Genomic DNA, 18,524 nt, shown 5'->3' with positions numbered 1-18,524 from the left:
GTTGCTTCATTCATGGCCACCCTATGTAATGGACTAGCTATCTTTACTTTCATTTGGAGGAAACTAAGGTTCAGTGAGGTTAAATGACTTCCTATGTAATGAAACCTACGTAATAGGTAGCAGAATCAGAATTGGGCCCCGTTTCAGTCAGTAAATATTTATTGAACACCTGCTACGTGCAGGGCTCTGTGTTAGGGATAATAAAAGCCAGGATAGGATTGTAGAGATTGTTTAGGAAGTTATTTGGATAGCTTCAAATTATGCCCCCATTAGTGGTTAAAATGGTCACTGTTAGTTTTCTGTCCAAGCCATGTTGAGTACCTTGGCATAGGGGCACCTGGGTGGCTCAGTTGGTTAAGCTTCTGACTTTGGCTCAGGTGGCTCAGGTCATGATCTCACAGCTTGTGAGTGTGAGCCCCACATTGGGCTCTATGCTGACAACTCAGAGCCTGGAACCTGCTTCAGATTCTCTCTCCCTCTCTCTCTCTCTCTCTCTCTCTCTCTCTCCCTCCCTCCCTCCCTCCCCCACCCCCTCTGCCCCTGCCTGCTTGCACTGTCTCTCTCTCAAAAATAAATAAACATTAAAAAAAATTTTTTTTAAGTGTCTTGGCATACAAGATTTAGTTTTTTGTTTGGTCAGTTATTTTTTTCTTCAGTTTGGTTTGGACTAGTAGAAGTCATTGTTCCTTTTTTTATCACTATTGAAAACAAAATTGGAAAGGCTCTCTTTAAAAGGAGAATATCTAAAAACACTGTGAGCCTGCCCAGATCTGGAAACCTCTTGCTCTCCAGCTTCAGTACTAGCCCGTGTGCCTCTCAGGTGAGCCACCCGGCACTTCTCCTGCTATGCCTTCCTTTTACATGAGTAATCCCAGTAATCCGAGGGCCTGCGACTGTTTCCTCACCCAGCTGGTGTGCACGTGAAAGGTCCCTCCCCATATGGGGGCCCTCTGACTCCCCGGTGCCTCACTGGGCAGCACAGGCACATGGCCCGTCAGGACTGCCGTGGGCCGGGAGGTACATGTGGCCCCAAGCTCTATCCTTGTCCCTTCAAGATCACTCCGTGTGCGGCAGCCTGAGTGATTAGGCCTGGTGCGTTTTTGGCAGCCACCCGGCCCTCACACAGAGGCCTGGTCCTGAGTCACTTGCCTGGAGTGGGCCCAAGCCATGGGTTTCGTTACTGCCCTTTAAGGTGTGCTTCTGATGCTGAATTAATTTGCTGTATGGATCACAAGATTCTCTGTTAATGCAAATGGAGATCAAACGCAGTATTTGAGCAGGGAAAACTGTCCCTTGGATTTGGGAGGACTGTGGAAAACAACAAACAAATGCTAACTGCTTGCTTCACAGATGCTGGCCAGCGGCACACTTAATATCATGCCCGTGACTGTGTTCATTGTCGCATAAAGACATGGTTATACGTAGCTCAAAAATTTGCACAATGGTTATAAACGTATGTCTCGTTTTCCAGTTGATTTGGCACAGATCCGAAATGAAAGGGAAACCAAATTTATTTATTTATTTTATGAGGTAAATAAATAAAGTTGGAAAACAGGTCAATTTCATGCATGCAAGGTTTTATAGTAGGAAAAAATGCATTGCACCTGTTCTGACCCTTTACATTTGAGGTTATTTGTTTTCAAACTTGACCCCAAGCACCAGTTTCAGACACCTCTATAATTGTTAGATAAAACATAAGGATATTTTATTTGTCTTGATTTCTAGGACTGTAGTGAAGTAGTAACTGAAATTACTAACCTATTGTACATAGCAGTTAATTAAAGAAAAGCATTAACTATAGGAGAACACCACCACTGCTGTTGTCTTGTATCAGTATAAAAAGGCAGTAATTTTTTTGACAGCCACTGATTGGAAAGTTGCTTGCAGCCTTCCAGAACCAAGGGGGTACACGCTGTGGATCAATAACCTGCAAATTTCCCATTAAAAAGAATACCTGAGCAATGTTCCAAATAGCCACTGGCATCTTAATTTTCCATGGAAACCTCCAATACTTGTGCGCCGAGGACAAGTCATTTTCGGACAATTTTTCCAGACTACTTGTTAACAGTTATTGCTGTCCCAAAAGGTTGACAGCCTACATGATTGATATTTCATTTACTTGTCATCACTGTTTGAGTAATGGCGAGCGGTATATTTCTGTGGTCTTAAGGAATATAGTCTCCTGAACGACATTTGCCTCGGTATGTATTCCAGAGCGTGTGTCACACATGTTTATGCTGTATGTATCTCAGCTTCTGCGTCCACAGAAGGAAGGGATCTGTTTCCTTTACAGTTTGAAAGCCCTTGGAGAGGAGGATACATTTGTATCAGTTCACAGCTACCAAAAATCCACTTCACTTTGTTTGTTTTTAGGACAAAGAGCCTTAGACTGTGAACTTGTGTTTCCCAAGATGATGTAGAATTACATTTATTTTGTAAAAAACAAAAACAAAAAAAACCTTGATTTTGTAATAATTTTAATTATTACATAAAAGCATTAGGAAGATATATATCTGCATCTTCTAAAGAAGACTTTTCTAGAATGTCAGCAAATAATGATTATCAAGGAAGGATGTCCCCCAAATGTGGCAGTTACATACCATATGTGTGTTTTTAATATAGAAACAGCAAGAATAAAAGGAGAGTTCTGCTCTGTGACAACCTGCAAAACACAAAATCAGTTGTTGTCATTGTTGATACTTTCCACTTTGTTATTTCTCACGTGGTAAAAGAAGTGAGGGCATAGAAGCTGTGTCCAAGTTTGGTGGACATGTGCTTACCAACTAGGAAATTAAGGAAAATGGGAATCAGACCACAGTATAACCTGGTGAATGAATTTGTGTTTATGAAAGAGTATTAAAGCTTTTTTACATGGAACTTTATGTTTTGTGCCCAGAATTTTAAAGTGAAATTTGATCCGTACTAAAATGTTTAAAAGACTGAAGCTTGAAAGGTATGACTGCTTAAAACTGAGCTACCTTTTTGTCATATTAATCCTGTCATCTTTGGATAGATCACAGCTTGTTTGCTTTTCCTAGTCTATGATTTAGATTTCCATTGTCTGTACATTCTTTACACAAACATGTATGATGTTTGATCTGCTAGCAGGCACATAGGTCCAGGCTAGATGGGAAGTGTCTTCATTTTGCTTTGCAAAACCCAGAGAAAAGAACAAGAGGCAATTTGAGAAGCTTCTACTAAAAAGCTTTTTGTGGGGCGCCTGGGTGGCTTAGTTGGTTAAGCGTCCGACTTTCGCTTAGGTCATGATCTCGTGGTTCGTGGGTTCGAGCCCCGCGTCGGGCTCTGTGCTGACTGCCAGCTCAGAGCCTGGAGCCTGTTTCAGTTTGTGACTCCCTCTCTCTCTGACCCTCCCCTGCTCACGCTGTGTGTGTCTCTCTCTCCTAGAAATAAAAAAAAAAAAAAAATTAAAAAAAAATAAAAAGCTTTTTGTGTCATTTTTAACACATGTCTTTTTCAAAATATTTCTGGAGATCAGATAGTAAATTCTTAATCAACATTTTTACTTTTGAAAATAAACGACAGTGTGGAGGATAGCATTATACTGGACTTTGAATCCCGAATATTCATTATAGTCATCTTTATGTGCAAATAGGAAAAAGTATTCTCAAGGCTGATATGTATATACCAGCAATTTACAAAAGTACTATGAATTAAACAACCCATAAGTGTCTGTTCCAGTATTCATACATTACTGAGTAATCTCTTTCTATAATCTCTTTGCAGTATTATTCCACAGTAATGGAACAGCAAGTAAATGGACAGTTAATAGAGCCTCTGCAGATATTTCCAAGAGGTAATGTTGAACAAATTCTAATCAACAATGATTATTTCAGTAAACTGTTTCATCAACAGTTATGTTTTCCAAAGGTTTAAATGCACATAACATGATGCTTAGCTCTTAATTTGAAAAAACAAAGGAAGTATTCATTATCGTGGGGATTGCGGGCTATATTATAGTTATGGCAGATAAAATATCTAATTTACTAGAGTAAATTAAACTAACTAGATTGTTTTTTGTTTTTGAAGTACATACTTACATTCGCTTAAAGAACTCTTTGGGGGTCCACTTGGTTTCTAAACCAAGGCAAATGAATGACTTTAATTTCGGATATTTATAAATTGTGTCTCATGATGGTAACCAAAGCTGCTGTTGAGAAAGCTTTCAGCTAGTGCAGAAGATTTACTGTGGGGTTTTAGGAGAGAAATTGTGATAGTGTTTAGTGCCTGGTTTTTGGGGGTGACACTTTTCCAAATAATGGAAAATCTTCGTAAATAGGAATTTAGTCAAGTCTCTAAAAATATTAGTTGATGAGAGTAACTTGTGGTGAATCACCAAGCCAAATAATGTTCCTTTTCTCTTTTAGGTTGGCAGTACTAGCCTTGTATCTGATATGACTGATCAAGTGTATATTAATGTTTCCTCAAAATTCAAATAATAGTAGCAGCGCCTCAGTAGCTCAGTTGGTTGAGCATCCAACTTTGGCTTGGGTCATGGTCTCACGGTTCATGAGTTTGAACCCCACATCGATCAGGGTCAGTGCTGACGGTGGGGAGCCTGTTTGGGATTCCCTCTCTTTCCCTCTCTCCCCCTCCCCAACTTGCACACACGCATGCTCGTTTGCACACACTCTCTCAAAATAAATGAACTTAAAATTTTTTGAATAATAGTAAAAAAGAACAGTTTAATTATGTAAACCATTAAGTCTTTCGCCCACAATACCTTGCTCTACTTGGAATTCTTATTTTTAAACTGATGGAACAGATAAGGAAATGCTCCAACTTTTTTTTAGAAATAACTTAAACTTATCTTTGTCAACTGATACTGTATATATAATCGTGTTATGGGTTTTTCAGTTAACCATTCTAGACTTTCATTAACTGTACCTCTCTGAAGTTGAATGGTTCAAATAACCAATAGACTCTTATTTACGGTCAGGTCTCCAAAGGCAGGTGACTTGGCCAGCCCACAAGGAGGTCTGGGTACAAGAGTAATGCTTTTCTAGTGTTAAGGTAGGCAGTGGGATTGGGAGTACTTAGTACATTATTAATGATAATGCATTAGGGAGCTAAGAAAGTAAATAAAATGGGGTCATTGATAGTGTCTGTGAAACAAAAATTAAGATTCATCCAGTTCTGTTGTACCTGAAGACTAAAAACTAGAATAACAAAAAAAAAGAAAAGAAAAGAAAAAAGAATGTTGCCATTTCTGTGCATTAGGCCAGTAACAAGGATGCAGATTGTTTCTTGCTATTTTCAATGATGGGAGAATTGGGCAAGTTTCAAAATTGTTTCTCCACAAGAATACTTTACCAGCTGAAAATTTCCATTAATTGTTGTGACATTCCGTTAACTACTTGCCACAGTAACTCTTTTGTTATAGCAAACCCTGGTACAGTAACCTGGAAAATCATAGCTCCAATGCTGTGAGTCTTTGTTGGGGTTTTTTCCCCTCCAATAAAAGGTTTACTCTTCTTCATTCAAAATCTTGCAAAGTTTTTTTTTTCTTTTCTTTTATGAACAGCCCTTTTAAGTCTTCTTGTCCATACCATTGTGCCGTCTCTCATGGCAGTAACAACCTTTTTTAGACATCTGCTCTGTTTAGGCAGTAATATTGCTTTAAGTGTTATCATTTCTCATTCTCCTGACATTTCTGCCTATTAGGTATTACTGACTCCATTGTGTGGATGAGAATATGTAGGTTCAGAGAGATTAAGTAACTTCAGAGTCCACAACAGCTTATAAGTGGTTAGTATACCTTTTGAGTGAGAATTTTGTTTAAATCATAATTTGCATAAAGTGGAATTTGCATATAAATGAAAATATTCATGGAGTGTGCTTGGAGGCAGTCTGCAGGGGGTTGGTAAGATTGTAGAGAACAGCATATTGTAGGGACACCATAGTTATAAGATGACCGTATATGAGATGTGATTGTTGCATGCAGTCCTAGAACAGACCCATTAGACTCTAATAAATTACTAAATAAAGTTCTTCCAGGCCATATTTAAAATTTTTTTTTCAGTTTTTTTATTTTTGAGAGAGGGGCAGAGAGGGAGAGAGAGAATGTCAAGCAGGCTCTGCACTGTCAGCGTGGAGCCAGATGTGGGGCTTGAACTCACAAACCATGAGATCATGACCTGAGCCGAAACCAGAAGTTGGACACGTAACTGACACCCAGGCGCCCCCATATTTAAATTGTTATAAGATGCAGTCTCCCTATCTTTATGGTTTCTTGCATGTTATTGTACAACTCGTTTATTGTATTCTTGCGTTTTGCTTACCTATATTTTATTTTTATTTTTTTTAAGTTTATGTATTTATTTTGAAAGAGACAGAGACCGCGTGAGTGGGAGCTGGGCAGAGAGAGAGAGGGACAGAAAGAATCCCGAGCAGAGCTCCATGCTGCTGGCTCAGAGCCCAGTGCAGGGCTTAAACTCACAAAACTGCAAGATCATGACCTGACCTGAAGCAAGAGTTGGACACTTAACTGAGCCACCCAGATGCCCCTACTTACCCATATCTTATATAGGTAAATGTGATTACGCAAGCTTAGACAATTAGGATATAGACATAGTGGGCAGATTGACTGGTTTAATACTTAGTTGGTTAGAGGCCTCCAGACCTTGGTTTCTTCAGTCAGGACCCTTGGTACAAAGAATCTCTAGTCTGAGCAAGTGAGAAAGATAGGAGAAAACAATTTTGTTCTAACCTCAGGTGTTCTCATTCCAAGTAAGACATTTGCCTTGGATGGTAACTCCCAGTTCATTGCTATACTCTCTGTAGTTAAAAGATACATTAAATATTAATAAGTATGAAAACTTTCTAGCTTTATGTGACTTCTCACTCCATAACTTTAGGAAATATGAGGTTACTGGGGTATTTTTTGAATATTGTTTAGATTTCCAGTCATGAATGTTTGAGAAGCCAATTGAGTAATGAGGCAGATGTTTAGGTAATAGGTAAGAGTTGACACCTGTCTCTGATTCCTTAGTTAGCCACTTTCTTATTAAATGAGATTTATGAACGTACTACTCTGAAGTGTTGTCTTAGAAAGTATTAATGGTCCCTCAAGGATCAGGCATCAAATGTATGTGACTTTTGTTTTGTTCAAAAAGTTAATTTCCATTTTATGGAAAGAAGATGTGAAGTCCTAATTTTAATGTATTTTAGAAAAATAAAAATTCTTCCTTAAGGTTTAGATATATCTTCTAGGAGTGTAACTTAATAGATTTGAATATACTAAAAATATACACAATGAAAACAACTGATACGCTTTGTAACTATTACCCACATCTTCTTATTAAACCGTTTTATTTCTTGTTGTCAGAAACAGAGGGAAAATACATGTACATCTGAGGGAGGAGGAAAAAAATCAAATTCATCCTTCCCAACAATCAATCAAAATTGACAGCCCTTTAACATACAATATGTAGGGCACCCATAGCTTTCAGATGGAAGCAACCTATAAAATGGCAGGACGCTTTTGTATTCTTAACATTTGATGAAGAAGCATTTGCTGAATTAGAAAAGTACTAACCTGTACCTCCTGGTGGTGTCAGGAGGTTAATATTTTTCCTGGCACTGCTCTATCTTTAGACTGAAATATTAGAAGATGTCAAGATTTGCAAGAAATGCAGTAAAATTAGTGATATCCTTGTATTTTAATAGATTTGCTGTGCAAACTGGTATTCAGACTTGGAATATTCCATTTTAGAATTAATGACCACCTTTCTGGCATTAAAAGACTCTTCTTCAACCACCCCCCACCGCCTTTCCCCCAACCAAAAAACCCTAGCTATTTTCAAAGTAGTTTAAGTGATAGCAGATATACAATGTAATGGAGTTGAGGAAAGATTGCAGAAATTTGAATTATGAAAGGAATCTAATCATTTTAGCTCAGTTAACTTGATTTTTATATGTTTTAAGCAGAAATTGGAATTTATATGAGGTGGTGTCAGAAAGCTCTTTGCATTTATAAATGCTCACTCCTGCAAGTTAAAAACCCTGGTTCATAATTCCCACTTTGGGTCTTGGGAGCCACTTTTCAATCATTTCTCTCTGCTAATTTTGGTGTCACCCTCATTTCTTTTTAAACGATTCATTTTGAGCAAATTTGTAAATGGCCCTGATGTGTTCTACAATTTAGTCAATTACTGTTTCAGCCTGCAAGCCTCCTGGGGAACGGAACATACATGGCCTGAAGGTACGAATTTCAATAATTGTTTCAGTAAAGTTAGATGGATTTGTAATGCTGTGTTCCACTTATTGAAATGTCAAATAAAACTGCACTTTCTCAAGCTCTGACAAGCGATCCTTTTTTTTCCTTTTTTTCAAACAGGATGTGGAGGGGGATTCATCTGTAGTATTTGCTCAATATGTGTACATTTTTGGATAGAAGGCTTTTTTGGGGCTTTTTTTTTTTTTTGGAATCATTTTGTTGGTCCATTTCTTCAGGATGATTCTGAGTACTGGTGTCCACAAAGATTTATTTGAGTGAAAATACAGACTTCATTTCAATGATTAATTAAGCACCAAGCATATTGCACACAGGATACCCTCCTCTTCTTTTGACATATTTATGCTAGAAACATATATCTATTTAATGTCTTTTCATTGTTCCATGTCTTTTGAATTCTGGATTTCTGCTAACAGCTTTACGTTTGAAAGGAAAGCTGGCTATTGTATCAGATTCAAGCATTTTATAATTAATTCTTTGGACCTCATTTTTCATTGAATAGGAAATATTCTACAGTGTTCTGTTCGGTTTTAGAGCTGGAAGAAAATGAAAACTCGAGGTTCACTACTAACCTCGGGAGGTATTCTTCATGTTCTTTTTTGAACATGCTGTGTTGTATATAAAAGAAAACACAGCAGTGAACTGAACTCAGTTCTGGACAGTGAGTTGAAATTCTCCCATCTATCTCTGCTTTTTTCAACACCATTTAGGTATTTGAATACCGACAGGAAAAGTGTATTATGTAACACACGGGTTGTACCGTTCTGTAACCTATATACTGAGTAGACTCCAACCGTGGGCCTGTCTAGCAACAAGCTAATTAACCTTCATAGTGAGATGAGAAATTTGTGGCAAATTATAGGTTAATTGCAACTGTGTCCTCAGAACACAAGACTGATCGCGATTCTTTCTTTCCTTGTAGGTGAATACCCGGGCTGGACCCTCGCAACATGGCAGCCCAGCTGTCTCAGATTCACTTCCAAGCAATAGGTGAGAGGAAGCAAGTGAAGTGTGCCCATGAGCATGCTTATCTACAGAGCTGGGGGTGGGGAAGAGGCCTGTGGGGTGACAACGCTCTTCTGTAAGACCAAGCGAATGTGCACGTGGCTAAGAAGAAATGTGACCGGTTGGGTAACTGTAGCTACGTGTTGACTACAGAGAAAGGACCTCACCGAGGAAGATGGAATGAGGCACGTTAAACTCTTAATTTTGGTCTGTGGAATGGTGTTCCTTCAGTCTTGAAATTACACAGAAAGTTCAGTGCCTTTCACTTCTGGGCCTTCCATGCCTCGATGATCTGATTCGGTGAATTATATAACACTTACTGTTTTTTTCTTGATTGTCTTTTGGCAGTATCATTGTCCACCGACCTCTTCACCAGAAAGAGCAGGGAGAGAGTGAAGTGGTGGAACTTAAACTGACCAGCCATGTTGTTCTTTTTGTGTCTTTGGTCATACAGAATATTGGTGCTATTGTAGAAGGAAGATCGTTTTCACTAATTCATCGCTAACAGCGCCCCACACCACCGTGGGGATTCCAAAGCCTTGAGGGCCTTTTCAGAGTGTTGCTTCTGCTGATCACAGTCCTCAAGTAGAAGGAGCAACCTGCCCAAGCTGATAGAGTTCTAGGTCGTTTTGGTCATACCCTCAGTTATTCAGCCAGTAAACATCACATTACTGGACTTGAGGATGATGCTGTGGAGGCGATTGCTCTGTGTGTACGTAGTCACACTGGTGACCGGAAAGCCAGCATTGAACCAGAAGACCCTTCCGCTCTCTCCCAGGTTTTTCTAAGGGTAGGGCTGTAACCAGGGTCGCACAGCCGTTTCTCGGCTGAGATATAGTTGAGGTTTCTCCTCTTCCTTCTGTCCCCTCTTCAACCCAGAGTCTTGGTTCTTTTGCCAGAGGGCTTTACTGTATGTAATTTAAAGTCTCTCCTTCTGACTCTCTTTCTACCCCCCCATCTCCTCAAAAGTCGCTTCTGTGATTGCCTTACTGTAGTGTCAGCATATCTACCACCAGCTTTCCTGCTGCAAACATACTACTTTTATTTTTTTTATTTATTTATTTATTTTTTTTAATGTTTTTTATTTATTTTTAGGAGAGAGAGAGAGACAGCGTGAGCAGGGGAGGGTCAGAGAGAGAGGGAGTCACAGGCTGAAACAGGCTCCAGGCTCCGAGCTGGCAGTCAGCACAGAGCCCGACGCAGGGCTCGAACCCACGAACCGCGAGATCATGACCTACGCGAAAGTCGGACGCTTAACCGACTAAGCCACCCAGGCGCCCCCATACTACTTTTAAAGTGTGTTTTCGTCTTAAGCAACTCATTCTGTCTTAAAATGCACTCAACAAGGTTATCCACCGGCAGATCCTCTGTCTTGTGGTCATGAGGGGTAGGCCTCTAGTTCTCATTCCGGGGCTTAGCCCTGCCAGGCAATACCTGCAGCTTATGGAGGCCCGGGGCTGGGGGTCACTCGTTAGGGCCACGTTAAAGAAGGCTGGGCACTTAATTTTACCACTGCTTCCAGAAAAATTGTTATTCAGACAGACCCACCATGAGCCTTGAGGAAAAACATGGACTTTGTCTGGTGTTTTAGGTTCCATTTCAGCATGGTGTAAAAAGCAGGAAAGAGTTGAAAAAAAAATGGTAAGGCAGAGGAAGGGCAGGATAACTTTTCAAGTTTTCTGAGATTTGGCTTTAACAACAGGATTTTAAAGAACTACAGCGTATATTCACGGGTATCGTAAAATTTTCACGTGGGACAGAAATTCGGAGACTCTCTGATTTAATAGTGCTCAGTGTCACTCTCGAAGTGTCATATCAAGGTTGCAATAACACTGCCTTTAAATCTTAAAATGTTTTTAAAAGTGATTTTTTGATAGACATGAGTCACCGTGACCATACAGAGAAACAAAATACTAAGTAAACGGAAGCACAAAGAACTTGCCAGAATTTTTTTGTTTTTTAATGAGACCAAGTTGGTAGTCAGACATTGGCTTAATGGATGAAATCAGCACTCTCCTCAGTTACTTTCAAAGCCTGAATTGGTCTTTGCCTTCGGTGGATGACTGTTAAAATGGGCTTACTAACCCCCATGGTGTTCCGAGGCCATAATTACTAAATTCAAGTCCCACTGCCAAGTCCAGGCCTTTCCTAAATATCTTGCCTCTCTCCTTCTGTAAAATCGGGGTGATTAAACTTTCATCGCTCCACCTCCAGTGTTAGGAAGACTGATGAAGCTATATTAAGGAATCACGTTTTGTTTCTTGGATGAAAGGTGCTTTGTAAATGCGTTGAATCAAAATGTTGTTATTTCAGGTTGTATGACATAATGGAGTATCTGTGGAGAAACATTGCCTGGACATTGTTTTGTTATTTCTGTTTTTATAATAATTGTAACTGTTAAATTGGGAGTCATCTGTGGGAATACAAGGCTCTAAGTGTGCCCCCCGGGGAGGGGGGGGGGAGTATATGTGTGTGTGAGAGAGACAGAATGAGCAAGGCCTGAACCTTTGTTTCCTTTATAAATTATTCCCCCAGGGCTATAGTTATTGTGAGAATTAAATCAGGATAATAAGTAATGACATTTAGCACCATGCCTGGCACAGGATATCATCCAGTAAATGATAGCTGCTATTATTATTTTCTTAACTGGATTGATTTTGGTAGTTTATTTTATTTACATATTTCTGCCTTAGTCTCATTATACAAGATTCTTTTTATTTATTTCATTAAGTTTTTTTTAACATTGACTTTATTTTTGAGAGAGAGAGAGAACATGAGCAAGGGAGGGGCAGAGAGAGAGAGGGAGAGAGAGAATCCCAAACAGGCTTCCAGCTGTCAGTGCAGAGCCTGACACAGGGCTCAGTCTCACAAACTGTGAGATAATGACCTGAGCCGAAACTGAGAGTCGGACTTTCAACCAACTGAGCCACCCAGTCACCCCTCGTTCTACAGAATTCTTAACTGTCACTTCAGTACATGAATTCTTAGACTTGGGAGGACATTATTAAAGTTTAGAGTCCTTGGTTGAGGACATGTTTTATAAAATCTGGAGGAAGTAGGGACTGATGCTCCATAGCCTGCCTTTGACCATAGCACAAGTTTAAGAAGTGTTTAGAAAGACGAATAATCATAACTTGAAATAGCAAGTGTGGTCAAACATGAAATCTGAGATCTCTCTCAATATAACTTACTCAGGGTACCAAATGAATATGTGTGTGTATGTGTGTGTGTCTGTGTGTGTCTGTATGTGTCTGTGACTGCCGGACGTTCCCGCCACTTTTCTGGCCCGCTTAGTTTTAAACCCACCAATCCCTCCACGCCGCATCAACCTCTGCCGTCACCCTGTCCTATCACATTGTAGTCTCTGCCCATCACCCCTTTCCCTGCCCTAACTGTGATTAAAAACCCTACTCCTCCATTGTTCAGGGCTCTCAGCACGGATCCACTGTGTTGGTGAGGTGTGGGAGCCCGGAATTAAGCCCGAATAAACGCCCTTTCCTTTTGCAAAAAAAAAAAAAAATCATACATAAATCATAGCCAGAACCAAGGCCACTGTTTATCAAATTCTTAGCACGTGCCACGGCCCTGGGCTGGTTTCAAAGATGGGAAGGGAATGGAATAGAGGTGATCAAGATGTGGTCCATGTTCTCAGGGATCTCCCAGTCTTGTGGAGTAATGGCGGGAAGAAAAGCACCTACACAGATAACTAGCATGCAGGAAGAGTGTTAATTTGGTAGATGGGTAGAGGGTTAGAATAGATAAAGAAAAGAGTTAACAAGCTTTACATTTCCAATGAGAACATTGCTGAGATGAAATGCTATTTTGTATACTACTCTGCTACCTAGTTGGGGATCTATGGGCATAACTCATAATAAAGCTAGAAGGACTTCAGAGTATTCCCTGGCCACTTTCCCCAAATTCATTCCCATAAGTGTTTACATAGCCATATGTGTCCAGAGAGGAACATTTTCATATTTCTTAAATAACTCTGGAAGCTGGGTCTCCCACTTAGAGAACAGAAAAGCCAATGAGAAAGCAGCTGAAATTTACTTAATATCTACAATGTACATGGGCTTTTTGTAATCTTTAATTTTCTTGATTACCCTATAAAGTTTATTTCCCCCATTTTGCAGAAAGAGGAAATTGAGGTTCAGAGAGGATAAGTAACTGACCTGTGCCAGGTCACACAGCCAGCGAGCCCCAGAATTTATTTCTGCTGCACATTTGCTTCCCAGCAAGCTGAATTGTACCCCTTAATGGTAGTAAAAGATCAGGACTTAAACTATCTGTTTTATCTTTCGAAGTTCTGTTTTCTTGTACATCGTTAAGTTCTTTGCATTTAGCAGATGACAGAGTCCACATAACATAGCCACTGAAAGGCTACCCAAAGGCAACAGGACTAATAGCCAGAAAAGGTCACTGAAGTAATCCATAAGGTAGTCTAGCTTCATTGATACTGGAGGCTTCTTTACTGCTTTAGGGGTTCAGGATTTTTATTAGTACCTTTGCCATGTGACCAGTTAACTTTTGAAAAAAAATTTTATGTAGGAAGAAGGATACAAAGTGTGGAGTCCCTGTCCTCACCTAAAACAAAGGCGCATTTTAGCCTGGAATGCTGAATGGTGTTCAGAGGTGTCAGTGATCTTGCCATTAAAAATTATGTCTTCCCTTTTCAGCTTAAAGAAGTCTTCTGCTGAACTGAAAAAAATATTAGCCAACGGCCAGGTAGGTGTCATTACATATTCAGATTTTCGCGTAGCAGTAACTTACTACTGTCTGGTTTTTGCATCCATAAACTTAATAAACAGATAAAGAGCCACTGATGTCTTCTTGTCATAAATGAATTACAGTGGCTTAATTTGATTGGCAGAGCAATTTGCAGCACGTTTTTCAAACTGTGCTAATGGGTTTCACTCTCAGCAGATTGAAGTACCAGGCACACACCCTGCTGCCATCTCAGTCTAAAAAAAGTTAATCAGTTCTGAACAAGTGTGTCAACCCATGGGTTGTTGAAATGGCCCGGCGTCCGGAGGTGGCTGCTGCTTTCATTATCTTTGAGGGGAAGAGGAAAAACTGTTACTTTCTCACCTTGGCTCCTTCTTTTGTCCTGAAGGGAACACTGGCTTTTTAGGGAAACAGAGTGACAGCAGACCTTTGGCATTTAAAGTCCTGGGCCTGTGAAGCCCTTGGTGTGGTTGGCCTTGGTGGACTGGCCATTTAGAGCTGGGTGACCTAACCCCCCGCCAGTGATGGACGAATGGGCCTGCCAGCCAGTCATTTCTCACTAATTTTGATTCAAGTAAATGGGCACATCTGAAATAGTATAGTGCTTTTAAACATACTCTGGCAAATTAAGCTTCCTTACAGGGTCCTCGATTCTTCAATAGCAACATAAATGCGTTTTAATGTTTGTTATAGAAGAAGCCCTTTGATAGCCTTGGAGGCAGGCGCCTGTCCATTGCGATCAAGCCTGCCTATTAGGCTCTATTGACTGAGACATCTGTGTCACTGCAAATAAAAGACTCTTATTGATTTTCTTAACTGCTGTTCACTTCCCGTCCATGTTTCGAAGGCTGAAATCTTAATTATCTCAGATGCTTATTCAGTGCCTTCACACGCTGACCTCTCCAAGCCTCATTGGCATTTCATGAATCAAGTACTTGTAGTGGAGCAGGTCAGGAAGACAAAGCCGGGTCCTCATGCTTGTCCTTTAATATCACCTGTAACTTTGTGGCCTGATAGATGGATGCACATGCCTTAAAACGGTGACTATATGATGGTGCTTCTGGAAGCCCTACTTATTTAGCACACAATCCCTTGAATACTGTTAGAAGAAAATAAGTTGATCTGGTTCTGACATCTGGCCATCATCCAGGGTGTAGGAATTCCTTAGATATTCTGTATATAGCCTAGAAGAATCTGGTGTTGTCTGTGTAATCCTGATGGTCTCAAAATTGTGTGTAGTGTTTATCTAGTACTTTTAACTTTAAGCAGCCGGAGGTTTGTTTGGATTGAGGCCACACGTGTGTCCCCCTAGGGCCCTGGATGTGTTTGGAACCAGTATGAAACAAAACCTGACTCAAAGCAGAAATAGCGAGCCTGGGATATTTCTGTATCTCCTAACATACTTGCCGTCTAGTTACTAATTGTAATTTATATATGAGTCACGTGTGTTCTTCAGCTGGAAAATATATTTCAAAATTGACATAAATTAAGAAGCTTTAACTACATTTGTTCAACCCAGGCAATGGAAAATAACCTGTCATAGATTCCTCTTTCAAAGATGAAAAACAGTTTACTTCCACTGCAAAAAATAAGCGTTCTGTAATGTTCCTAATGTTTTGACAAGAAACCTAGTACCATAAATATCTTAGTGGTCTCAGCTATGAGGTTCTCTGTGGCAGAAGATTGTCAGAACAATGATTTTTGGCACTTAAAGATTGTTTATTGCCTTCCCTTGGGAATGTGATAACCCCACATTAAACAGTTGGGCGTTTTCTTTCTTTTAAGAAAACAGCCTTTATTTGCTTTCAGTCACAAGAATGCACAAAACAGAAAAACCCTCCTTTGGAAGTCCTCATAGTACCTCCTCCCTGTGCTAATTTCTCAGTTCCTTGGTGTATAGGGGTAACTAAAGAGTGAGTGAGATTGCATCGCAGTGAGGTAATGTGCCCAGTCGTGGCATCAATAAATTTCTGGGCTGAGCACTGACACCACTTGATATGGAAGATGTAAGTCACATTTAACGATACTTTAACACTTGAGCATAGTTTTTTATTTTAGTGGTTTATGCTCTCAAGCATTAATAATGATTTGCCTTTCCACTAGCCTCCACTTAGATTTAATAAGGAATTCATATTAATCATTAAAAGAAAGGGACATGATTCTTCAAGATAATCAAATATTGACAGGTTAGAAATAGCTTTCTGCCTGGGTTCATTGATATAGGTTATGTGATATAAATATTTATTTCTTTTCTGTCACTCAGAGTAAATGCCACCAATTGATTCCGCATTGATATAGTGTCAACAGTTCATAAGAAACATTTGACTGGCTTGTGTTTTCCCATTAGTCTCTGCTCTATAAAGTGGGATTTACTAAATCTCTCCAATTGTCTGCTCATACAGTGTGACTGCTTTCTGAAACCATTATTGCTTCGATTTGTGAAGCAAAGGTCTAGTGATGGGACTAGTTTCTGTCAGACCTTTACATATAAAATAAGGATTAATTGAGCATTTTTATTTTAATGATTTATAAGCGATAGATAGTGATTCTTCTTAACACAGGCAGACAATAAACAAAGAATATTTTCTTTGCTGATCCATAATTGAATTCCATTTCATTTTCCCCATTAATTTCATTAACATTATATTAAATCAAGCACTTTTTAAGAGTTTAACATTTAGTCTTTGGAATGGAGACATTGGTTTTCTTCTATCATTTAATGACTGAGGATTCCTTTTTTCCCCCAGCCTAAAAAAAGCCAGATCATACAATTTTTGGGGTATGTTTCATTGAGTGCTGTAGATCAGTATCATTGCTGTGATTTCATGTTTTTCCCACTTCCATTTCAGTGCGGTATTCTCTCTCTAACATTGGCCCTTGATGTGAAACTGATTCGAAATGGCCCAGTGGGTCCATTTAAAGGGTTAAAAAGGTGTATAGTTACTCCAAGGATAAACAGCTTTGACCTTTGCACCTCTAAAGTTGTTTTTCCTCTTTTCATGTTTTAGCTTTTGTAGGAGAAGGTGACAGTTTTTTCGTATTCCTAATAAACTAAGTATAATTGTACTCAGAAGGCACAGATCTTAGAACTAATTCTGATCCTGCGGCATGTTTCGCTATTTTGAGAACTTCACATGCCTTTAGGCATACTTTTTGTGCTTAGAAAATACAAAGAAGTGGGGAGGGCACCTGGGTGGCTCAGTCAGTTATGCCTCTGACTTCGGCTCAGGCCATGATCTTACAGTTCATGAGTTGGAGTCCCACGTCAGGCTCTGTGCTGACAGCTCAGAGCCTGGATGCCGCTTTGGATTCTGTGTCTTCCTCTCTCTCTGCCCCTCCCCTGCTCACGCTCTGTCTCTTTCTCAAAAATAAACATTAAAAAAATTTTTTTTAAAGGAGGAAGAATAATAGAAATTTTACTATAAAATTAGCTTTAAAAGCTGTATAATCACCACCATATGAAACTCTTTAGATTCTTATGGTTCATCTTAGATCCTATAACAAGGCCAAAACATAAATGAGACTGTATGGAAGTCCACACAGTGTGATCCTCCCCCCTGCCCACACAGACACACCCTTGCCACCCTGTAGGTTGCCCTGTCTGGTTCATGTTTCATCCCAGCCCCTGATTCTCCTTCAACAGGAGCAGAACCCAGTGCCCGTCATTGCTCCCTGGTCATTTGCCCTCTTTCAGTTGACATGTAACTGTAACTCCAATGGCTTTTACTTCCTCTTCTCTCACATCTAGTATTCTGCCTTTTACTTGATTTTTTTAGTCAAAACAAGGAAACTGAGTTATATTTTAAAATAATTTAGTATCTCTCTTGAATAAAACCTTTATTTCGCTTCCTTTTTACATAGCTATGTGATCTTTAAAACATTTCTTTTCTTAAAAACAAATACCGCAGCGAATGAAATTGCTTTTAACCTGTGGATGCCCTTCTGTTGATTGTTTTCCTTCCTGTGGGCCAGTGACCACTGATGGGAGAGGATGTCCCTCCATAGTTAGCCAGGACATGAGCTGCTAAGATACGGCATTGAGCAGAGAATACTGAAGGACCGAGTTCTAGCCTTGACTAGTTGTTACTGACTAGTTTTATGACCTAAGTGAATTGGGCTATGTACTTGAAATACTGCAGAATCCTGTGATTTTTGTGATACTTGATCCCAACTGTAATATTTAAATATTGTACTCACTGTAGATATAAAAATCCCACTTTTGTATCAGAGTGAACACTGTTCCTGTGCTTCAATTTGAGAAGTTCAATGAATATGCTTATCTAAAGAAAAAAGGCAAACAAGCTGTTAGATGATCCTGTTAGTGATTTTTTCATAGTCAAGATCAATTAAAGTAACCTGTTTTTAAAACATTTTTTAGGGGCGCCTGGGCGGCTTAGTCGGTTAAGTGTCCGACTTTCGCTTAGGTCATGATCTCGCAGTTTGTGGGTTCGAGCCCCGCGTTGGGCTCTGTGCTGACTGCCAGCTCAGAGCCTGGAGCCTGTTTCAGTCTGTGACTCCCTCTCTCTCTGACCCTCCCCTG

At 39.8% G+C, this 18,524-nt stretch overlaps 1 protein-coding gene across 2 annotated transcripts in view; it reads left to right on the top strand.

Moving 5' to 3' along the window:
- Nucleotides 1–18,524, top strand: part of MAP2K5 (mitogen-activated protein kinase kinase 5) — a 269,836-nt gene that overhangs the window by 33,767 nt on the left and 217,545 nt on the right. For both annotated transcript variants that reach the window (XM_039220044.1, XM_039220036.1), the window contains exons 4-7: nt 3,745–3,814; nt 8,181–8,221; nt 9,177–9,244; nt 13,936–13,984. In XM_039220044.1, coding sequence (XP_039075975.1) covers nt 3,745–3,814; nt 8,181–8,221; nt 9,177–9,244; nt 13,936–13,984 — 228 coding nt within the window. The remainder of the gene's footprint in view (nt 1–3,744; nt 3,815–8,180; nt 8,222–9,176; nt 9,245–13,935; nt 13,985–18,524) is intronic.

Source organism: Hyaena hyaena, unplaced genomic scaffold (assembly GCF_003009895.1).
Source record: "Hyaena hyaena isolate Hyena2069 unplaced genomic scaffold, ASM300989v1 scaffold_15, whole genome shotgun sequence".
In the NCBI taxonomy this organism is placed as follows: Eukaryota; Metazoa; Chordata; class Mammalia; order Carnivora; family Hyaenidae; genus Hyaena; species Hyaena hyaena.
The sequence above is the reverse complement of the archived record's forward strand: the minus strand, read 5'-3'. Positions and strand labels throughout refer to the sequence as shown.